The sequence below is a fragment of the Miscanthus floridulus genome, chromosome 12 (assembly GCF_019320115.1).
Source record: "Miscanthus floridulus cultivar M001 chromosome 12, ASM1932011v1, whole genome shotgun sequence".
Lineage (NCBI taxonomy): Eukaryota > Viridiplantae > Streptophyta > Magnoliopsida > Poales > Poaceae > Miscanthus > Miscanthus floridulus.
The window spans coordinates 50,525,691-50,549,508 of record NC_089591.1 but is presented as its reverse complement, the minus strand read 5'-3'; the positions used below and the strand labels follow the sequence as shown (position 1 = coordinate 50,549,508).

At 44.9% G+C, this 23,818-nt stretch overlaps 2 protein-coding genes, 1 long non-coding RNA gene, 1 other non-coding gene and 1 pseudogene across 4 annotated transcripts; 2 read left to right on the top strand and 3 right to left on the bottom strand.

Annotated features, from left to right (window-relative positions):
* Nucleotides 1-1,406: 1,406 nt before the first annotated feature.
* On the top strand, nt 1,407-1,513 carry LOC136498680 (small nucleolar RNA R71). The gene has a single exon (XR_010769690.1). It is a non-coding gene; the product is annotated as a small nucleolar RNA R71 (small nucleolar RNA).
* Nucleotides 1,514-3,919: 2,406 nt separating this feature from the next.
* LOC136495193 (uncharacterized) lies at nt 3,920-4,740 on the bottom strand. The gene has a single exon (XM_066491176.1). The coding sequence runs from the start codon at nt 4,532-4,534 to the stop codon at nt 4,169-4,171; it is 366 nt and encodes a 121-aa protein (XP_066347273.1). The 5' UTR covers nt 4,535-4,740; the 3' UTR covers nt 3,920-4,168.
* A 2,296-nt stretch (nt 4,741-7,036) lies between these two features.
* LOC136495440 (protease Do-like 8, chloroplastic) lies at nt 7,037-13,316 on the bottom strand. The gene is made up of 13 exons (XM_066491379.1): nt 12,903-13,316; nt 12,339-12,463; nt 12,105-12,187; nt 11,911-12,009; nt 11,700-11,766; nt 11,552-11,627; nt 11,395-11,461; nt 10,661-10,878; nt 9,326-9,393; nt 8,343-8,422; nt 7,693-7,779; nt 7,478-7,585; nt 7,037-7,373 (listed from the first exon to the last, which is right to left on the bottom strand). Exons 1-13 carry the CDS (start codon nt 13,064-13,066, stop codon nt 7,245-7,247), a joined length of 1,371 nt encoding a protein of 456 aa, XP_066347476.1. The 5' UTR covers nt 13,067-13,316; the 3' UTR covers nt 7,037-7,244.
* Nucleotides 13,308-19,369, top strand: LOC136495439 (ATP-dependent RNA helicase SUV3L, mitochondrial-like; annotated as a pseudogene).
* A 3,562-nt stretch (nt 19,370-22,931) lies between these two features.
* LOC136495438 (uncharacterized) lies at nt 22,932-23,613 on the bottom strand. The gene is made up of 2 exons (XR_010769000.1): nt 23,479-23,613; nt 22,932-23,421 (listed from the first exon to the last, which is right to left on the bottom strand). It is a non-coding gene; the product is annotated as an uncharacterized lncRNA (long non-coding RNA).
* Between the last annotated feature and the right edge of the window lie 205 nt (nt 23,614-23,818).

Here is a 23,818-nt window from a genome sequence, read left to right as displayed (position 1 = left end):
GTCAAGATAGGCTCCTAATGTTACCTGCAAAGCTGTAAATTTCTACAACTTTTCTGGCTACTATAATATGAAAATGTATCCTTAGGATGTTATTGAATTATGGTGAGAATTTGTTTCTTGCTATTTCCCGTTATCAATTACGTCCTCTATCCCAAAAGAATGCAATTATGGGAAATGTGTCGGTCAAACTAGTTCAACTTTGACCAAGTTTATAGTAAATAATATTAGCATTTATGTCTCTAACTAAATTTATTATAAAAATATATTCTATAGCTAATCTAATGATACTTATTTTGTTTCATGAGTATTATTAGTGCATTTTCATAATATGATTATCCACAATGGCGTCTTCAAGAACTTCCTTGGGGTGCAGAGTGACTGATCTGCAAGCTGCAAACGTATGTTTATGTACAACAAAGTATCTTCATTAATTTTATCATAGATTACCTTAGGCATGATGTTGACACTTGCTCTGAAGTCACAGATAGCTTCTTGAAAAATGTGAGGTCCAATGGCGATGGGGATAACAGGTCTTCCTGGATCGCTCTTCTTTTCCGGCAAGGTGTAATCTATCCACCTTACCATCGATGGTTGTATACAGTAATATGTTGCATTGTGAATATCGACAAGATTTACAATTTCTAGATCTTTCGATTGTCCCAGAATCTTACCTTTGTCGGTCGGAGGAATAGCAGTAGCCAGCTGAGTTATTTGCGATTCTATCATTTTATTAAAGCTATGCTGGTTTTTAATGGCAGAGGAGAAGCTATCAATTCTATTATTTATGTTTTCTAAAACTCTATCATTGGAAGCTAGTTTCCTAGATAAGTCCTCCATAATTTTAGCTTGGCCAGAAATTAATTCTCTTAAGGGTGGTTGATTGAAATTATTACCATAAGGGTTACCTTGGTAATTACCTTGGTGGTTTGACCTCTGTTGCTGATTTCATCCTTAATTCTGTTGAGGATGAAAGTAGTTGTTGTTGATAAAGTTCATATCCTTATAGGTTTCAGGACAGTTGTTTCCTGAATGCCCAGTGTTTCCACACTTTTCACAGTGTTTTCACACTTTTCATAGTGTTTCCACATTTTTCATATGTCATGCGGGAATCATGAATATGCATGACTTCTTGCTTCTTATTAGCTCAGACCTCAAGCTTCTTCATCAGTAGGTCTATCATGGCAGACAACATATTTACCTCCTTGAGTTGATGCATACCACCACCTCTCTTGCGGGTCTGAAGACGTTCTTCATTCTAACCTTGGTTGGAGGCTATTTTCTCCATAAGAGTTGTTGCAGCTGTGAGTGTGAGTGACAGGAATGCACCTCCAGCAGCGGCATCCATAGTCTCAAGGATACTGTTGATCAACCTGTGCTAGAAAGTCTGCAAGAGTAGCTAATTCTTCATCCCATGATGAAGACATTCTGCTATGTAATCTTGAAGGCATTCCCACGCTTCAGGGATAGATTCGTCATGTTGCTGTTAAAAACTTAAAATTCTTTTACGCAGAGCATTGGTCTTGCCTGTGGAAAAGAACTTTGCTAGGAAGGCAGTGGAACAATTATCCCATGTAGTATTTCTATCTTTGTTGGCATAGAACCATTGCTTTGCCTTCCCCAAGAGTGAGAATGGGAAGATGCGAAGTAGTATGGCATCTTGGGTCACTCCTTTGATGGTGAAAGTGCTACAGATCTTCAGGAAGTGTTGGAGATGTGCACTCGCATCTTCATGTGCCTTTCCATAAAACTGGCTTGCTTACACCATGTTGATGAGGGCTGACTTGAGCTCGAATCCATTGTCTCCAACATTGACTGTTGGTCCGATTTGGATGTTAGCTGTTGTTGGAGCAGAGAATTCTCGGAGAGTCTTGTTAGCTATGGCTTCAAATTCTGGTGTTAAGCTTCGCCTTATCTGGTTGTCTTTCGACTCTAAAGCTGAAACTTTTTTGAATTTAGCCTTAGTTCTCTTAAGTAATGCTTTTGGATAGTCAACGTAGATTATTGTCGGAAGGTCAAAACTAGTAATACATTATCCTACATAAGATACAAAAGTAGACAACACAAGGGTAAACCTGTTTGAGCAGAGGTCAATGGTTATCTCGATCACATCAATAAGTATAAGCTTATCAATACTTCCTTTGTCTAGCTACCTTCCTCGATAACAGCGCCAAAAATGCTTGTTCACGTGGTATACATGTGATGTTCTATAATGTATTTTTGTGATGTTCACGTAGTATAGATGTGATGTTCACATAGTATACAATGATGTTGATGTATTATGTGATGTTCACGTAGTATACATATGATGTTCTATGATGTTTTTTATGATGTTCATGCATTATACATGTGATGTTCTATAATTTATTTAGTGATGTTCATGTAATATATATGTGATGTTCTATAATGTTTTTAGTGGTGTTTTATTATGTATTTAGTGATGTTCACTCAGTATACATGTGATATTCTATAGTGTATTTTAGGATGTCTGAAAAATATCCATGTGATGTTCTTTTAAATTTTTCTCTATTACATGTTTTTATTTTTTTCTTATGGTTTGCTCTAGATTTTATTATTTTTTATTTATATTATATTGTTTGTTTATTTATTTATTTTTATGTATATTATAATACCAATTTCATGAATCTAAAACTAGAAAACTGTTATTCGATAATATTTCCTTACGGAGATGGAACATTTATTCGCTGAACCTAAAACATCGTCGGCTTAACACAAAAATGTTCTATCTTCGTAAGATAAATGATTGTTATTAAAATTTTATCTAAATATATGTATGTGAGATCTTGTTTTGAAGGATTTATTGCAAGAAATCCGATGTGTAATCGAAATTTAATTTGGATATTTAGTTTAGCCGTTATGATATTTTTTAGTTTGGTTGCAAGAAATTAAATCGCACCGGACCCACTGACCCACGCATGGCGTCCCCGCGCGCGCTACCCGTGCGCGGAAAAATTTCGCGCGCCCTATGGCCGGCGCAGGAATACGGTCCGATGATCGGACTGCAGCAGCTCCCGATACGCATGCGCTGCATGCAGCACGTCAGTAGGAACGAAGTTTCACAAGCGCGGAGTCGCGGACGGTGGCGGCGGCGGCCTCGCGACACGTACGGGAAGCATCGCGTTGAGGAGCCAGCCGAGCGAGACGGGGACGGGGAACGCTGCCCGGTATCGTTAGGCCGGGCAGGTTTCCACGATTAATCTGGGCCAAGATCCCCGCGAGACGGGCTTCCAAATAGATCGGCAACTTAGCCCGTGAAAGGTTTCCGCGGGGGCTTCCACCACAGGGAAAACTCATGCTGCCAAAGTAGCCCTTAGCGTTTTCCACGGACTGGACTATCACTCCCTATGGGCTACTAGGTCGATTGCAACTGCAACATCTCGGCTCGTCGCGCTTCCTACCGCACACCACCGCATCGCTCTGCCAAGTGCCAACCGCTTGACTCGCCGGTCGCCGCGGCCGCGAACAACCGGCTGCACTGTCCGCAACCCACCGTCCCGATCTTACCGATTTTGCGGCGCCGACCATCGCTCTGAATCGATTCGATCTCCAACGGGGAACGGGCCTGCTGTGCTGCACTGCTCCTGGACGACGACGCGCGCGGTAGCAAGCATTGCGCTGCGCACTCGGCCGGTCTTTGCTTGCTTCCCCTGTCACTCTCAACTAGTCAACTAGACGTATGTAGGGTACCCGGCCGGAACTGTCTATCATCAGATCAAATTGTTCATACCATGGCAAGCTCAAGTGCGGCCGGCAGGGTCAAAACTCGATCGTGTCTGATGAACTGATTAGTACACATTGTGCAGAGTGAGTAGCTCTGAGTTACACACAAGTTTACATACAGACGTACGTGGATCTCCACTCACTCGCGAGTTGCGGCAGCGTGTCCATTCGACATTCACCTTCCATTGGCATGCAAGATCATGCATCTCTGTACAAGTATTTCTGTAGCACAAAATCGTTCGCACCCTAGAACAGTAGGTAGCAGAACGTGCAGCTCAAACCTCAAAGAGAGAGAAGAAAAAGTGCTAACGAAAGAAATAAAGAAAAAAAAAAGCGCGAGAGGAGAAGATTAAAAATCGAGAGACGAAAACAAAGCAAGAGAATTGACACTTTCGATTGCACTGGAACGCCACGGATGTACTCCGGATGATCAGCACTTGTTGTGTATGGGGTCGGAGCCTCTCCGGACGCGGCGCTTGCTCATCCTGTCGGGGTGGAACACCGTGGACGGAGGGGAGGAGGAGCCGCCGAACGACGCGGCGGCCTTCCAGCTGGACGCGTCGAGCCTGCCGCTGCTTGCATCGGCGCCGGGGGCGGCGTTATCGCCCGCCGCTTTGTTTGGTTGCTCGTCGGCCAGTGATGATGACGAGGCGCCACGCCGGCTGCTGCTCGTCTGGTCCGCGAGAGGGGCCGCCGGGACTCTGACGGCAGAAACCTCGGGGGTGGAGCTCAGAAGAGCAGCAAGGACAAGAGCCGCCGCCGCCGCCGCCACCAGCACGAGGCCGAGGACTCTCATTCTCTCCTCCGATCCCTCTCTCGCGCTCTTGAAATGAGAGCCGGCGGGCCGGGGGTGGATACCGCCCGCTGGCTACGCGCCTATGCCACTACCAAGCTTAGCTTTGCGGCAGCGTGCGGGAGGCAGAAGCTTCGACGGCCATGTCTGTTGCTGGTTTGCAATGCCAATGGCCTGCTTGTGCGCCTTTGTTCCGGTAGATATAGGAGGCAGGAGCCCCCCTCGTCCTCGTCTCGTCTAGGCCGCATCTGTAACAGAGACGGGTGAGGCTGAGAGCGAGTGAGATCTCGCGCCTCGCGGTGGTCCAAAAGCAAAAGGACACAAAGAGAGGGACACCCAACAAGGCAACAAGTCACTTTTTGCATACTTGAGGTGTAGATTGGCATATATGTATGTAATCCCCGGGCGTGGGGTGGCTAGCTTGGTAATTACGGGAAGGTTTTCACTGACGAACGTACGCCAACATGAAGAAAAAGAACAGGCATAGAGGTGAGCGTGCCCCGCGAAGAAGAGAAGAGTAGAGTGCATGCGCTTGTATTTGTACTACTCGTATTACTGTGGGGGGTTACTGTTGAACGCTGTTTTGGAAGATTCTTCCAGGTGGAAAACAAAGCGGCCGGCGCTAGCTAGCCAGCCTCGGCTACGTACGCTTTTGGTCTTTCTAGGTTTGGATGCATCGACCGCAGATTATCCAATCCAAACTGTGGCTTTCGCACCTGCGTACTTTGGAACCTTCGCTCTCAAGGCGCCTCAAGCTGGCGAGCCGAGCGCGCGGCGTTCCCCATGCCGCGAGAGCTAGCAGCGCCGAGAGCGCGGACGACCGAGGGGAGGCGAGCTCATGCTGCTTCCTGCTTTATTGATTAGTAGTACGTTGCTTCCTCTCCCCGGATCGTTAAGTTGTTCCCCATCGACGTCGCGTGCCGCCGTTCTTGTGCATGTTCCGCCGGCCCTGGACTGGGGTGGTGGGACCGGTGCCAAAGCTCGCTCGCCTACGGGCTACCCCGTTCAAAGATCCAAAGCGAGCAGGAAGCCGAATCCCGCCCGCCAGCCACTGCCACTGCCACTGCCACGCCGCGCAGCGAGAAAAGCCGCGGGGGAGGCTCTGCCACTGTTGCCGCGCGCAGGGACATTCCCCTTCTTGCCTTCTCCTTCCTCCCTTTCGCTTTCTCTGGGTAAATCCCCTTCGTCCGGTTTTAACTTAAAGCGCGCCGGCGAAGCAAAAAGCACGAGCGAATCCACACTGCCCATTCGCCTAATCACCACCGTGACCGGGCGACGGCCGTGGCGTGCCATCGACCATCATGCACGCCCTTGCCCTCTGCGCGCGCTGGCCCTCCGCGGGCGCGCCACCTCCGGGCCAGAGCGCGACGTGAGCTAACGCACCGCGACGTCACCTCGGCTGCGGCCTGCGGGGCTTCGGCCACGGGCTCTCTCTCCGTTGCAGCCGGTGCGGACGAGCGGTCACCACAAAACACTGACTGACCGCGTGCACACCATCGCATGATCTTGCCAACCAAGAAAATGAGAACAATTCCAACCAAGAGTCAGAAGAACTGAAACTGATGAGAATCAGACGATAACAGTTTCAACCAACAGGTCAGACTTCCAGCGAGTTCTCTAACATCAGTCTGATTCAACAATAAATTTTAAGGCAAGGTTGGACAGCTCGGCCGATGCAATAAACTTACACTGCGACAGTATATATATATATATATATATATAGAACTACTATCCTATAGCTGGCTGCAGAATAACTTATTCTGTAGCCACTTTGAGTTACGATAATTACTATGTTAATTTACGATATTTACAGTAACTCCTTACTAAGTGGTTTACTATAACGTTACGGTAAATATTCCCATGTGTTATAGTAACCCAACTATCGTAAATATATATTGACATTATGGTAAATTAGTATATAAAATTATGGTAAATAGAGGTGGCTACAGAATAACTTATTTTGTAGCCGGCTGCTGAATAGCCTCTCCCTATATATATATATATATATATATATATATATATATATATATATATATATATATATATATATATATATATATATATATATATATATATATATATATATATATATACAGAACTACTATCCTGTAGCTGGCTACAGAATAACTTATTCTGTAGCCACTTTGAGTTACGATAATTACTATGTTATTTTACGAGATTATAGTAACTCCTTACTAAGTGATTTAATATAACGTTATGGTAAATATCCCCATGTGTTATAGTAACCCAACTATCGTAAATATGTATTTATATTATGGTAAATTAGTATATAAAATTATAGTAAATGGAGGTGGCTACAGAATAACTTATTTTGTAGCCGGCTACTGAATAGCCTCTCCCTATATATATATATATATATATATATATATATATATATATATATAGAACTACTATCCTGTAGCTGGCTACAGAATAACTTATTCTGTAGCCACTTTGAGTTACGATAATTACTATGTTAATTTACGAGATTTACAGTAACTCCTCACTAAGTGGTTTACTATAACATTATGGTAAATATTCCCATGTGTTATAGTAACCCAACTATCGTAAATATGTATTGACATTATGGTAAATTAGTATATAAAATTATGGTAAATAGAGGTGGCTACAGAATAACTTATTTTGTAGCCGGCTGCTGAATAGCCTCTCCCTATATATATATATATATAGGTTCTATTTCTCAGAAGTTGAATCAGATGTTTGCCTCTTCTAAAGGCAAGGTTGCCTCAAGGGTTTCAGAGCCTCGCCGGATTGTCAAGGTCACCTGATCTCCCACGCCATAGTCATCCAGAACCCTCAGCAGGTCAGATTTGCCCTTAACCTGTTCCCGAAACCATGACACGAGAAACAGGAGCAAGGTTCATAAGACTATCCGGATCTTAAATGCCTACACGAAGACGGCCACATTAACAAGATGGAACTCACGGGTTTGCCATCCACTGCAACGATGATATCACCGAGAACAATATTACCAGCGAAACCCCTGCCGGTCGGAGCAAGGCCTGCTTTGGCTGCAGCACTGCCCCCAGGTACCTACGGAGGAACAGCCGATAGGAAAAAATGGGGATGCAAGTGCAGGCAAACATCTACAGCATCCTGTTTGGATAACAAAATAGAAGGGTACCAGTGATTCAGTTTACCTTGAGTATAAGAGCTCCGTTGCGAACATTAAGCTGATATGCAATTGGATCTGGAGCAAAGTCCACATTCAAGCCAGCACGACGAACCTTAAGAAAGAAATGTTAACCTAACTTAGGATAGGATAAAATAAAATACAGAACGTAGACAGATGTATAAGAGTTGAACAAAGCGTAACATTAAATGAGAAAAGCAACCCAATTTGCTTATTTGTGCTATGAATTTTGTGAGAAAAAAAATCCTTCAAGAGACAGCAAAATATATAGTGGACGTGATCTCGAGGGAAGGATAGTTAGTCCTAGCTAGGCAAACCGAGACCAAAATAACTTCCATTTTCACTGAAAAAAGGTTAATATACCATTCAAAGAACCTGATCAGCTGAACCTTAACCTCCTCCTACAAATTTTCCATATCTTGCATTGAAAAAAAGGAAAAACGCCATATCTTACAAATAATTGCATGCTTGTTCAGTGCATCTGATCTACTGTTAGTATGTTATGCTAACCGTACGTACTAGGGACAACTGGAATTAAAAAAAAAACGAATAAAAGCATCTTAAACAGTAACAGTTCATTGATAAATATCTCTCAAGGCATTGTTTAGAAAACTTTGGAGTATGAAGTTGGTAATGAAAGACATCCATGCAACATACTTTTCCGAACTGAATTAACTGAGGAGTGATTTTAAGTACAGTTGATGATGGGATAGCAAAGCCAACACCAGCAGATGTTCCTGAAACACCGAAGAAACAGTCACATCTCAGACTAACTGTTGAAACTACATAAACTTAAGTCATATATTGGATATGAGGCAATCTGATTTATGCACTACCAGGACAACACAAACAGAATAAAATAAACTTATGGTCTGTACAGAAGCTAGGATCTAAAGAGTACACAACTATTACCAATCCATTTTAAAGAGAATAATGACATGTAAAAACTCTTAGCCTCTAGGAGACTAGGATGCAAGCCAATGTCAAACTAAATAAATGATTTTAAATACAGTAACACCAACTCAGCATTCCATCCTATATAGGAAGTCACTAAATGTCATCACTTGTCACAATAATACAATGAACAAAGAAATCTAGAAAATGAATCAGAAATATATGTAGTTATTAAACTTTGCGATAAGCTAGTTAAGATCAGGCGAGGGTAAGCGGTAGAGTCTTACCGCCTGTGACCGAAATCTAGAAAATGAATCAGAAAATGAATTAGAAAATGAAGGGCGGGCCTGGTACAAGCGGTAGAGTCTTACTGCCTGTGACCGGAAGGTCCCGGGTTCGAGTCGCGGTCTCCTCACATTGCACAGGCGAGGGTAAGGCTTGCCACTGACACCCTTCCCCAGACCCCGCACAGAGCGGGAGCTCTCTGCACTGGGTACGCCCTTTTTTTATTAAACTTTGCGATAAGCTAGTTAAGATCATGCCAACAACACTTGTGAAATATTGTTACATGTGTACTTTTCACTGATGATGGCCAGATAGCATAGATGTTGAGGTATGTGTAGCTGTTTATGCATAAAAAACAGAAACATCTGCAGCAACATCTTAGCATAAGGACTATTTTATGGATGGAGGTATCGAATCATATGTTTTGCTAGCACAGTTTTGAGAAATGGGATTAATCTTACCAGTCTGTGTGAAAATTGCTGTATTAATACCAATCATATGCCCCTTTGAGTCAAGCAAAGGACCACCACTGCATTGAGGTTCATAAAATACATGGTTAGCAAAGTGCTTTGTAGTACCTTTTCAGTTGAGGGAATCATAGTGCATGATATTTAATGAAAAAGATATGACACAGTAGAAATGCTTAACAAAGCAAGACCTAATGTATGTAAATCACTAGTTGCAATGTACTTAAGTAATCGGGTATGGATAGGATAAAGGTCGAGCTTGTATAATGAATGCAGTAGGCTAAACATCTAAGTGCAGAGAAATAGTTAACTCAAAACAGGTTATCAATTAAAGCTTGTCAGGCTCCCAACTTGACTATAGTGATCCCAAGTTCCAGAGTAGTAACATGCTAACCAGTAACCACTGATATAATCATTATGCAAACTGCTACAGCAGAAATTTATCTCCAAATTCGTGCATCATAATGTTCGATGCTAGTCACTTAAATAAAGTACCAATTAATAGTCTGTATACTGATCACTGATGTAAAATCTGATTCACTATTTTGCACTTTTACAATCGGCAATGATCCTCGTTATTCTACAATGTTTGAAGTGGTATTGAGTATAAAGTATAAACCATATATGGTACTCCATCCGTCCAAGAATGACAATCGTATTTTGATCGAGGAAAAATCAAAATTTACAAATTTTGGTCCACAGTTAGCCTATGAGATGATATTGATTCTCTCAACAATTGACAACATATTGTAAGAGAAATTAAGGGTCAAAATCTACTTTGTATGACATTTAAAGGGCGTACCCAGTGCAGAGAGCTCCCGCCCTGTGCCGGGTCTGGGGAAGGGTGTTAGTGGCAAGCCTTACCCTCGCCTGTGCAATGCGAGGAGACCGCGACTCGAACCCGGGACCTTCCGGTCACAGGCGGTAAGACTCTACCGCTTGCACCAGGCCCGCCCTTCTTTGTATGACATTTCCTTAGCCAAAATATTCTTAGGATTGTCTAAGTGCTAAGTTCAGTACAACAGAAGAATTAATGCTAGGTGATCTTAAGAAAAAACCATTAATGCTAAGGCGAATCCAGAATAGAGAACAATTGATGTCACTAGTGTTCAAAAGAATGATTATTGGTCTTGTTTTCTCTTAGATCAACAACAGTTTAGCCTTGTATTTAAAACTCATTGTTGTCAAGTGACAACATCAAAATAGCCTGGCTCCATCCCTGCTAGGTGCTAACAGTATCTTTGAAAGTAAGCCTGAAACCTAAGCTGCAAAATTTCGTTCGGATAAGATAATCAATGTAGAAAAGCATTTTGAGCCATATCTACAAACCTGTTACCAGGGTTAATAGCTGCATCTGTTTGAATTCCACCTCCAATTGTCACCCCAGCCTGACTGAAAATATCTCGATTTAAACCACTGATAACACCAACAGTTAGAGTATGGTCAAAACCAAAAGGATTTCCAATTGCTAAGCATTGCTGACCAACTCTTAGGGCCGAGGATTGTCCCACATTAATTGGCTTCAAGAGATCTGTAGGAGCATCAACCTATTGCATGTCAATGTATTAGGTACTAAAAGAAACTGATTGACCAGACCTTTTCAAATGCAAAGGATAGTGAAAGTTTATAAACACAACTACTGTACTCAGGTGAATACCAAAAACAGACTTTGATTAAATTGGTTGGCAAACATGAGATGAAATTTTCTAGTGACAATAAGGCTATCAAGCATTCCACCCTCTTTTCACTTTCTACCTTTTCTAAGATTGGCATTCCTTGGTCCATGCCATATGCCATGTAATTAATCTAAGTAACTAGACAGATAATTCAATGGTTAGTGATAAAAATAATAGATTGAGATGCATGTAGAAGACTGAGATGATATGCAAATATGAATAACAATCATGATGACATATATTGGAATGAGACAAAGGTGAACTATGTTGACATTGAAGACTGTTCGAGAAAAATGTTGACATTGTAGACTATCTTCAATTCTTCATATACGGCATTATGAATCAAGTGCTGATACTTGACTCAGAATCAGTCAAAATACATCTTACCTTAAGAACAGCAAGATCTTTAGCACGATCTGCACCAACCAATTTGCCTTCAAAATTTTTCTGTATCCTTTCAAGTAGATACAATAGGCCATTAGTTGGCTTGCATATACAAGAATGCTGGTATCTTCGTCATACTTAATTCATCAAAATGTATTACCCTTCGGCAGCAAGAATGTTGACGCGTGCAACAACATCACCAGGCTTCGGATTTTTTGAAAGAGCACTGCCAACAACTGTAAAGCACAGAAAAGATGTAAGGTAATGCTCATATACAGTAGAGATTTGATCATCTCAGATCAACATACCATGATAATTTGTAACAATATGTCCAGAATCATCCCACACTACACCAGAACCATTTCCTTCAGGGATCTAAAATGAATGAAAAGTTTCACTCAATCAAGTGCTTCTCACACCTTTATATTATTAAAAATCTGTCATTAAACGCTATCTGCAAAAGATACTGATGAGAACAGAATACTCTTGAGCCTGAACTTAGAGCATGTAATTCTTTACCTCCACAACACCAGTAACATTAAGCTGTGGCCGTAGTGTTGCATCAAAAATGTTGACGACTGAGTAAGTATTTGTTTCGAATAGCTCTGCGATCCGTTTCTGCCATTCAGGAGCATGACCCAAAGAAGCGTAAAGATATCTTGAGAACAAGCTTATAGGATAAACCAAGCAAGTAGGTCCAACTGAACACTGACCTCAGTTGGAAATAATGGCCCAGATGGAAAAATCTTGGGAGTCACATCCTCGATTTTGACAGATGTATCACCCAAAGCAAGTGCTGCAGTAAGAAAACGCCAAATTAAAAGAGACCATATACCATGGACAATTAAAAAGCAACCTATTGCAAAGAGGAAATTGTCTGGTCACTGTGAAAGGTAATGAGAGTATTTCTAAGAACACCTAAATTACCGATGTCACTTGGTCCGAACCTGGAAAGTACCTTGAAGAATGTAAGCTAAGACAAAAGGCTGACAAAGCAATAAGCTTCCTCTTTGACACAAGCAATAAGGCTTTGCTTGACATTGCACCAAGATCACATGTTGTCCTCATTGACCTGGAAGATTCAGAAACAAAAATAAAGAGAAGAATCCAGTGACCAGCTAACAAGTAAAATCAAATGATAATAAAACTGAAGTCTATGCAAACCGTTAGCAACTGCAGAGAGTGAGAAGAAGTAGAAATGGTATGTCGAGTATTATATATTATATAATATAACAGAACATGAACACGCTCTTATCTTGTAGCAACCACAACCACTTATCAGATGTCAAACTTAAGTACGGAACTAGTATATCCCAGGTGGCACAGCCCACAGCACACTTTACACGGAGACGAACAAAAAGAATGAGAATTAAAAGTTGGAATGCAAACACCAAGTACAAACACGAGCAAAGTATGTCACAACCCAGAACTGCTTGATTCTGCCGATCAAAATCTTGTCGCCCAAAAGAAGAAGAAAAAACATCCTGGTGGGTGGAAACAAGTTGTCAAACCTTGGAGGCGGTTCCTCGGTGTCGTCAGTGTCGTGGGTTGCCGAGGCGACGCCCTCGACAACAACCCTCCGGCGGCTGACGCTCCTGGCCGCGGCATGCGCAGCGGGCGCGTTGGTGGACGGTCCGCAGGGTAGGCACTGCATCCGAGGTGGGGGAGGATTCATGTCCGTGTGTGGCGCATGAGCTGCAATCTTTGGGAGTTTGGGGATAGAAGCTGGAGGGCGGCTTTTGGCACCTCTGTTCTCTTGCCTCCACGGCCCCACCGCTTGCACCTGTGGCTAATCCTGGGCCGTCCTGGGCCGCTCCCTGGGCCCCAATGGGCTTCTAGGCCGAGACCCCTCGCTCTGTTTACGTGGAATTATTTGCTACCGTCGGATGCAAAGGATAGCGTCGGACGTTCCTATGACGTAGGGAACTCAACTATGGATCCCATTTTTGCAGATCGCCCCTCGTTCTTCCCCCTCGCCCCCATGCCGCCGGCCTAACCGACCAACCCCATGGCCGCCGCCACCGCCATGGCCGCGGCGCTTCTCCGCCGCTCCACCTCCAACACGTACCACCGGCTCATACTCCCTCTCCTCTCTCACCTCCACCGCCCCTTGCCGCAACCCCCGTCCCCATGGCTCCCACCCCAGCACCGCTTCTTCTCCACCGGCGACACAGCCGGCGATCCCACCCAGAAACCGCCGCCGTCTCTTGACCCGAAGCAGCTATGGCGCGAGCTATCCGCCTCGAACCCCGCCGCTGGCTCCTCCCGCCTGCCGAAGGCCACGTGGGACGCCGTGGTGGGCCTCGTCCGCGGCTTCGCCAAAAGTCCGGTCATGTCCGACCAGGCGCTCGCGCTCTACGTCCCCTCATCCGCCTTCCCCTCCTACGTCCGCCGCTTCCGCGCGTTCCTCCTCCCGCGGCTCTCCCGGGAGTCCGCGGCGCACCTCCTCTCGCTCCCTGCGGAGGACGCGCACGAGCTCCTCCTCCCGGCCTTCGCGGAGTTCTGCGTCTCCAACTTCGCGGACGAGCTGAGGCAGCACAGGTCGGTCATGGCCGCGGCCGACCTCACGGCGCCGCACACCTGGTACCCCTTCGCGCGCGCCATGCGCCGCCGTATCGTGTACCACTGCGGGCCTACCAACAGCGGCAAGACGCACAACGCGCTCACCTGCTTCGCCGCAGCCAAGTCTGGGGTCTACTGCAGCCCGCTCCGTCTCCTCGCCATGGAGATCTTCGACAAGGTTAATGCCCTCGGTGTCTACTGCAGCCTGCGCACTGGACAGGAGGTTAAGGAAGTGCCTTTCGCCAACCATGTCGCCTGTACCATTGAAATGGTGTCCAATGAGGAGCTCTATGAAGTTGCCGTGGTTGATGAGATACAGATGATGGCTGACCCTGTCAGGGGCTTTGCATGGACGCGCGCTGTGCTTGGGCTCAAGGCAGATGAGATACACCTCTGCGGTGACCCTAGCGTGCTCAAGCTTGTCCGGAAGATTTGTGCAGATACTGGGGATGATTTGGTGGTGCATCAATATGAGCGATTCAAGCCTCTTGTTGTTGAGGCAAAGACGCTTCTTGGGGACCTCAAGAATATCCGCTCTGGTGACTGCGTTGTTGCTTTCTCACGCAAGGAGATATTCGAGGTGAAGCTGGCAATTGAGAAGTTTACAAAGCACAAGTGTTGTGTTATTTACGGAGCTCTGCCACCAGAGACACGGCGACAACAAGCAAAGCTGTTCAATGAGCAGGATAATGAGTATGATGTGCTTGTAGCAAGTGATGCAGTCGGTATGGGGCTGAACCTTAACATTAGGAGGGTTGTGTTCTATAGCTTGGCCAAATACAATGGGGAAAGAATAGTACCAGTTCCTGCCTCACAGGTAAAGCAGATTGCTGGTCGTGCTGGGCGGAGGGGCAGTGTTTACCCAGATGGACTCGCAACAACTTTCTTGAAGGATGATTTAGATTATTTGATTCAGTGCCTGCAGCAACCATTTGAGGAGGCACAGAAAGTTGGTCTTTTTCCTTGCTTTGAGCAAGTGGAAAAGTTTGCCAGCCAATTCCCTGACCTTGCTTTCAATGATCTGTTGGATAAATTCCGTGATACTTGCCGCATGGATAAGACATACTTCATGTGCCAGCAGGACGGTATCAAGAAGGTTGCTAATATGCTTGAGAGGGTGCAGGGGCTATCCCTCAAGGATCGCTACAATTTTTGCTTTGCTCCAGTAAATATAAGGGATCCAAAAGCCATGTACCATCTTCTAAGATTTGCCACTAACTATTGCCAAAGCCGTCGTGTTAGCATCGCAATGGGAGTGCCAAGGGGTTCTGCAAGAAATGACGCTGAGCTTCTGGACCTTGAGACAAAACATCAGGTCCTATCAATGTATCTATGGTTGTCACATCATTTTGAGGAAGATAACTTCCCTCATGTGGAGCAAGCTGAGAACATGGCAATAAATATTGCTGATTTACTTGGCAAGTCACTTGCGAAAGCATGCTGGAAGCCTGAATCAAGACAGCAAGCTAGGGGGCGACGAGAAGACAAGGATGAGTACAAGGAGGAACAGGCATCAAATGACAGTGCAAAAGATGTTTCTACAGATGGTTATGAACGGCCAAGAGCCCTTGCTAAAACAATCATAAGGTATCCAACCCATCCTAACCCCTAAATCCTGCATTAACAAGTGACTTGCCAAGTAATTCAATGTGGAAAATATACTCGTAAGTTCTCTTTCAGATATTCTGGATTTTGTTCTTCGCCTCTCCTTTGATTGGAAAATTATCTTTTGTGAACTTACCAAGTATGTTAAAACCTTTTAGCTGGAAATTGTCCTTTGCCTTGCAGTATGTTCAGAGCTTGTACCTTTTATGATCCCTTGCTTGTGAAGTTGCTCAGTGCTCCCAGAAAAACAAACACTTATAACAAATTTGAGTGCATCTTTAGGTAAACAAGTTAATTTGAAGCCCACGTATGTTTCTTGCCAATGCTCATGAGTTTTATTGTGGTATATAATACATATCTCTGAGCAAGCATTGATATATTTTATAACCATTTTTTCACACCTGCAAAATAATCACACCATGAACCACCAAGAGAAGTCCATATATCCTTGTCGTCTTGTTGCTACAAAATCTCACAAGGACAGACAATGTATTGATTTCATGAACCTGTATTTTTTTTAACGTAATGGCACGAGCTCTGCCTTTCAATTAAGATAGGAAAGAGAGGTTTATGTACAGAGCAAAAAGGGCATGGCCCCCAATAGGATTACAGAATGCCTCCCGTGATATTGCCCCCTCCCCAAGCTAAAGCCCTCTTTCTTTGCTCGATATCCTCTTTTACCCTTAAGGCCACCTGCAATGCCGACTCATGGGTGTTGTTAAAAATTCTCCTATTCCTCTCTTTCCATTTGTTCCACAGCGTGTAGATCACCATTCCGTTGAAACGCCTTTTTTCTTGTTTCGCTATCTTGGTTGTGAAGGGCAGGCCTGGTGCAGTGGTGAGAGCTATCTCACTGAGTCACCAGGTCGCAGGTTCGAAGCAGCCTCTCCGCAGATTTTGCGGGGGGAAGGCTTGCCTCGGTTTTCCCCTTCCCCAGACCCCACTCATGTGGGAGCCTCCGGAACTGGGTCTGCCCCTTTCGCTATCTTGGTTGCGGCTTCTTCCCACCATGACTTTAGGTGAAGTGGATCTTGAGTGGGTTGGATCAGCTGCACATCAAGCTCCCATGATAGAATCTGGCTTCACACCGCCTTGGTGAAAGGGCAAAGGAGTTATAGATGAAGGCATGTTTCCAAAGGTCCGTTACATAGGGCGCATTGCTCCTGATGAGGCCAACCTCTCTTCTGTAGACTGTAGATCATCCGCCGTTAGGATTTTTTCTTGCACCAGGACCCAAACAAATACTTTACCTTTGTTTTCCGTATGTGCTTTCCATATGAGGTCATTTCGGATTCCACTGTAGGAACCTTTGAACTGGATCCTATATGCTGAGCGGGTGGAGTAAGAAGCATCAGCTGTCCATCTCCAAATTATAGAGTCGCGAACGCCCGGCGTCAACTGGATGTTCTGGAGCCTTATCCAAAGGGAGACAAACTCCTCAACTTGGGCGGTGGTGGTGATTCTGCCACTTAGCGATCAGATCCAACTGTTGTTTCGGAGTTCCCGCTGAACTGACTTGTTTTCCTTCTAACCAGCTCGAACAAATGGGGTGCTAAATATTTGGGAGCCGCACCCTCCAGCCAGCTGCTGTGCCTGTGCCAGAAACGGGCCTTTGCGCCATGGCCAACTGTGACCTTGGTTGATAAGTTGAAGAGCAGCCGGTCTGTCTCATTACAAGGTAGTTCCGCGCCCGCCCAAGGTTTGGACTCCTCCACCCAATCTTGCCAAAGCCATCGTAGTCAAAGAGCTCTACCAAATTTTTCTATATCTGGTATCCCCAAGCCGCTAAGGTCTTTGGGCCTGGCCACTGTTGGCCAGTTCACGAGACAGTGGCCCCCATTTGCATTTTCCTCACCTTTCCATGGGAATGGTCTCCTGATTTTGTCGATTTTCTTCCTAGCCCAAGCCGCAAGGGGGAACACTGTGAGGTGGTAGGTCGGCATGGATGAGAGGACCGAGGAGACTAGAGTGAGGCGACCTGCTCTGTTTAGCCATCTCCCTTTCCACCCAGGTAGTCTTTGGCCAATATGCTCAATAAGAGGTTGCATGTGAATTTTGCGAAGTTTACAGATGTGCAGCTGCAGCCCCAAATACCGGCAAGGGAAAGCACCTCTGATTCCCGCAAAAGAAGACAGGACGTGTTCCAAGTCCCCTCACGGTGTCTTTAGATTTGTTCTGGATGGGTCATGAACTCATGATAACTGTGTATTATTATGTGACATTAATGAGCATGTCAATTCTGAAAACAGATTCAGTGGACAAGTTCAAACAGAAAAATCATGTGCCCATCTACTGTTGTCGAACTTCAAGTTGCTAGTGTGCTAGATTTTCTTAGTGGTACTTGTCTGTAGAATGGAGCTGATTGATGATTCAGTTATTTTTGTACAGTTGTCATGCTTGTAGTATCTTAGCCAATTTATATTAGCTAATAAATTTAGTTGCAATATGCCAAATTCCCTGTCCTATACACTTTACACTTTTCAGTGTGCACCATGCAGTGGAACAGCGAACAGTTAATAAACAGGGTTATGTTTTTTTATTATTTGAAAGCTGCTTGCGGTGATTAAGCTCACTTAAGTTCTCTGATCATATTTCCCCAAAAGGAGAACATTCATTAGCATTTCCTGTGATCGTAGTTCCCTGACTAGAATAAGGTGCCTCAATATTTTGTTGTGTCGATTGTGGATGTCTTGTAGTTCCATGAGTTTTCATTGAGATATCTCAGTTATCTATGTTTTGTTCCATTTTGCAGGAAATGGCAAGATAAGGTCAACCTCCTCCTTCCTTGAACTTTGCGGCGTGAAATTCTCATGGGGTGACCAAACCCAAATGGATGCTACGAAAACACCCTCTTGAGCCAAGTTAGGACAATTAGATCAACTGCAAACGCCTCGAAAGTTTAATGCTATGGCATGCCGTGGCCATTTTCTCAGATTTGACTTAGCGAATTTTGTCTGTTTGGAGCTTGGGTTTGGCATCCTGGAAAGACACTGAAGCCTGCAAGTTGTGCTGCAGCATTTGCATCAATGGACCCTATTCCAATGGCACTACGGGAGATTTATGTTAACTTGCTGTTGTGCAAGAGTAGATTGCACGCCAATGAACAACCTGACGCAGGCCAATAAGTTAACAACAGTTAAATTAGTTTTTGTCTGTGCTAGTACATTAGATTTGTGGTATACGACAGTTTTCATTGATTATTATCCAGGATGTTTGTGGTTATGCAGTGAGCCTCGATGCTTCTTATCCTGTAACATTTGGAGAGCACAATAGTCTTATATGCCTTGCAGCATTTTCACTTGGTGTGTGTTTTTTGGATTTTATAGACAGGGTTTTTGTAACTGTAGTTCTATATATATGGTTTTCTATAACCAATAAAACTATCAAACTGATGGGTTTGGATGGGGATCCTGCACTGTGTGCATCTAGTGGTTTGGCTGATGGTTTTTGCGGCTGATAAGCTGGTTGTTGTGAAAGAAAAATATTGTACCATGGCTGATAAGCCGAGCTGATGTTGTTTTGTTGTGAGATTTATTTTTCTTGTTTGTAAGGATAAATGGCATGTGTTAGGATATAATTAGTATGCATATGATGGTGTAAACCCTTGCCCATTGAGACTACAAGAAGTGATCTGACTGGAGTTTAAATTGTTTTTGTTGATCCGAGTTCAGTGTCTCATGGCAAGCCAATTTCTGTTTTGTTTGTGGAATTCTGCCCCAGGTCATTCGGGTTCAGTGTCTCATGACAAGCCAATTTCTGTTTTGTTTGTGGAATTCTGTCCCAGGTCATTCGAGTTCAGTGTCTCATGCCAAGCTAATTTCTGTTTTGTTTGTGGAATTCTGTCCCCAGGTCACTAATAGTAATACGGTAATGTTTTGAACCGAGCGTTCGTCCGTCTACGCTCTAATGCTGGTGCGCGACGCTAGCCCAACAACCCACGCTCCTTCATTTTTAAAAAAAATTGTTCATCCACTCGTTCCTATTCGTTCGCTCCTCTTCCTATCGTTTTTATCTGCTCGTGTGCTGCCTTCGAGCGCACGGTTGCTGGCCTCGCCAGGCGTTGCGTGCGACGGCCTCCGAGCCACAGCGCTCGCCCGCTGGCCTTGCCAGGCATGGTACGTGGCCACCTCCAAGTCATGGCGCTCGGCTACCGGCCTTACCAAGTGTGGCACATGGTTGCCCTCTCCAAGTCACGCAGTCACAGCCTCTTCGCCACTCGTGTGGCCGATGCCTCCCTTCCGCGACGTGCAGTCACTACCGTTGGCCTGCCGCCTACAAGCGCTACCGACTCGCTACCTCCGGTGAACACTACACATCGACGAGCCTCCATTCTACCGAAGAGCAAGGAGATGTTGCATTGAAAGCGTATGTTGCAAGAGTATGTTTGAATTTGTTTTAGAGGTATGTTGCAAGTGTTTTCATATGGATGTTGCAAAAAATAGATCGAGATGTTGCACATATTGCAATGGTTGTACATATATGTTGCAAGCGTCCGTTCCAAATGTTTAATCTACTTTTCCAGACATATGTTGTAAGTGTCTTTATTTGGATGTTGTATATGTTTCACACATATGTTACAAGTTTTATCCCGATGTTTTATATGTTTAGCAATGGCTTTTTCAAGTGTTTCATGTATTTTTTTTTCAAATGCTTCAGACGCATGTTTCAAATGTTTTATCTGTCTTTAGAAGCATATTGCAAATGTTTTATCTAGATGTTTCAAAAGTATATCGGGTGTTGCTGCTAGGGTGCCACCGAGCGGGTGCAGATGTCTGAGCGGGGGAAGCAGAGGAGGGCACCATGCCGCCAGCGGGGTGTTCGGACGGTGCAGGCCCTATGTGGGTGCGCAAAACGGAGTGCAGACACGAACGTTTATGTTTGTACGGACGTCCGGGCGCTAGCACTCTCGATAATAATATGTTGTACTATCTAGCTTTCGTGCCGTCTAAAGGGATGTTTTTTAAAGGGTTTTTGCTTGGTGCATTTTTATAGTTGAAACTTTGGTTTTCGAGCCTTTTTTTTAGCTGATGAAACACAATGAAATGATGGTACTTTTTTTTAGCAAAGATGAAATGATGGTACTTAAGTGGGCTGAATTTCTGAGTGGACAATACGGCCGTTTAAGCCTGCTCAAAGCATCGGAAAAAATACTACAACTCGCAGGCCCAATTCTAAAACCCGGCGGCAAGCGCGAATCTCCGCGCGGCCCCGTATTAAAAAAACCCGCAATTAACCAGTCCACCAATTGTCCACCTGACCCGCCTCCGCCCGCCCACCGCGCGTAGCCACGCACACCAGTGGCAGCAGACTTCCCTTTTCTCTCACAACTAAAAAAAAATTAAAGAGGAGACACCGTTTTGATGCGACAAAAACTTCGTCTCACTCTGTGCGAATTTTTTTTCCCACCACGACGCTCTGCTCGCCCCGTGCGAAATAGAAGGAAGGTCAATCACCGACAAATAGAAGGAAGGTAATCTTCGAGAACGTTAACGTCCACCCAGCAGAACGACGTCATGCCCCGATCAAAGTCCACCCGGCGCAATAGATGGAAGGAGATTGCAAGCAGGACCAACAAGGAAATAACCAATGGTGATTACCACTAAGGCGCAATAGATGAAAGGAGATTATATCCGTGTGGGGAGCAATTGCATGTAGGACCAAGAAGGACGTCATTTGTTGCCTGTAGGGCGTCATTTGTTGCCGGCGTGCCCATTCGTCTTCTTGCACAGTCGATCGAAACTCGGAAGACGCTGCGGCAGAAGGAGTTTGGAGATCCAAACCTACGCATGCTCGTCGTAGCCGCTGTGCACGCCGTCGCCCAACGCAGGCTCGTCGCCACCGTGCACGCCGTCGCCCAACGCAGGCTCGTCGCTGCCGCGCACGTCGTCGCCCAATGCAGGCTCCCTGTAGCCGCCGCACACACCGTTGCCCAACGCAGGCTCACCGCGGCCGCCGCGCACACAGACGCCCAACGCACATCGCCGGCAGCACTGCATACTTCTAGGTTTTTTTCCTCCCACTTATTGTTCATGATCCGACAACTTCAACTTTGATCCTGCAATTGAATCCTGCGGCCTTGGTCCTGCAATCGTTGAACGCCCGAAGGTTTCATAGTCTCATACTCAATTTTGTTTTAGATGGGAAGCTTCTCTATTTCAGGTCTCTGTCAATCTGAGTCAGATGTTCACCTGGGTTATTCATCTTCTGAAGTTCTCTGTACTTTATTGTCTTTTATTGGTCCTCAATCAATTGTTTTTAACACATCTCACACCATCATTTATTAGTTGTTTCTAAATTTCTGATTTCTGAATTACGACTGCCCAATTGCACATCTTTACAGTACAAAAAATAATGATCACATAATTAATAAGAGTATACGTTCCATTGTGTGGATCACTTCTCACAATTTGGCTTTTAAGATTTCACTCCTACTGCATAAATGGTTACAATGAGATGATAAACATTCAAAACTTTTTATTACCGTTGTGCACAAATGGTTACATATGCTTATTAAATGACCAAGACCATCTTAAGAAGAGGTCTGATTGTAGTGTCTACATAGAGATGTGTTTTGTCTCTGAAGTATTGATTAGGGACGACAAAATAATATATGAGCACCACAGAATTCTAGTTTTTTTCGTCCCACTTATTGTTCATGATCCGACAACGTTGATCCGATCCACTGCCATCACCGTGGAGTCACCATCTAGCAACCACTGCTGCAGAGACTACTCCATTTAAGTGGAGACACGAACTACATCGTCGCCATAGTGGTCCTCTACACCATGGCTAGAATGAAGGGACACCCTTGCGGGCTGTGGCTACGTCGTTGCTACAAAGGACGCCTTCATCGTCTTGCTCAGGGTGTGGCCGACGGCCTCTATACAAGGTACATACGCCTCCCAAATCTTGCATGGCCAATCCTCATTCTCAACATTCCTTGCTAGCTAATGTGCCTCCTGTGTAACTTCATGAACTGTAATTCAATGCTGGATGCTCTCATCTCATCCATTTCAAAATCTAAAAATATTCTGAATATATTATTTTAAGAACTAGACTAAAGGATCTTATTCACGGTATTAATTAGAACCTAACAATGTTTAACCCAATTTATTTAGAACCAGACTCGGCTAATCTACATGTATTTTCATAACTTTTCTGAACTGAAGACTGAATTCAGTATGAATTCTTTTTAGAGGTGCCTAAGTCATCACATAGGTGGCTGAACGAAATCTGACAATAACTGCACATAGCTTCAGAGTTCAGAGGTGCCTAAGTCATCACGTACTCTTAGGGGGTGTTTGATTTCCTGGACTAAATTTTAGTTCATGTCACATCGGACGTTCGGATGCTATTTAGGAGAATTAAATATGAGTTAATTATAAAAATAATTACACATATAGAGACTAATTTACGAGACGAATTTATTAAGCCTAATTAATCCGCCATTAGCACATATTTACTGTAGCACAACATTGTTAAATCATGGACTAATTAGGCTTAAAAAATTCGTCTCGCAAATTAGCTATAATCTGTACAATTAGTTATTTTTTTCGTCTATATTTAATACTTCATACATGTATCAAACATCCGAAGGAACAGGACTAACAAACACCCCCTTAGTCTTAGCAGTGATCAGACCAACCATATCGCGATCCAGTCGCAGTGGAGCGTCGCGATCCAGTCGCGAGGGCGGAAGCGGCTGTCGAGGCCGCTATGCGCGCGCGGGTCGTCGGTGCACGCGCGCCAGGGCTTGCACGCCGCGCGGAGGCGGAGATACTCGGCCACGTCGACGACGAGCAGCTGGCCGGCGACGTCCTGGACGATGCCGGGCGCCCGGGCTCCAGGTTGGCCCAGTCCCTCCTGCGAGAGGATTATCAGATTGAGCCGCCGTGGCGAAGAAGAAAAAAACGGAATCACCATTCGATCCCTCCTTGTGCTTGGTATAATCCGTCGGCGAGAGAAGTGTCATCGGTACAGGATCCCGTCGGATCGGCAGATCTCCGCCGCGCCCGCTTCTTCCAGCAGTCGGATTGGGCGCAGTAACCCATTGGATGGGGAAGACCAGAGGTCGGGCCTCGCTTTTCTCTCAGATTTGGGGCAAGACCTCGACGCATCGGAGCGGCGGCAGCGCCGGAGCCCGGAGAAAGCTCAGCGATGACCGCGTGAACGCGCACTCCCTCTTCACCCACACCCCATCCTCGTAGCGCCCGTTTTTGTATACAATCTGGGCCTCGGCCCGCCTACGTAACTCGGCCCA

Excerpts from the sequence above, each read along its gene's own strand:
- LOC136495440 (XM_066491379.1), bottom strand. The coding sequence starts at position 13,066 with ATGAATCCTCCCCCACCTCGGATGCAGTGCCTACCCTGCGGACCGTCC. Across the intron at positions 12,464-12,902 it reads ACCGAGGAACCGCCTCCAAG|GTCAATGAGGACAACATGTG; the intron begins GTTTGACAACTT and ends TGAATCTTCCAG. Across the intron at positions 7,780-8,342 it reads AGTTAATTCAGTTCGGAAAA|GTTCGTCGTGCTGGCTTGAA; the intron begins GTATGTTGCATG and ends TTCTTTCTTAAG.
- LOC136495193 (XM_066491176.1), bottom strand. The coding sequence starts at position 4,534 with ATGAGAGTCCTCGGCCTCGTGCTGGTGGCGGCGGCGGCGGCGGCTCTT.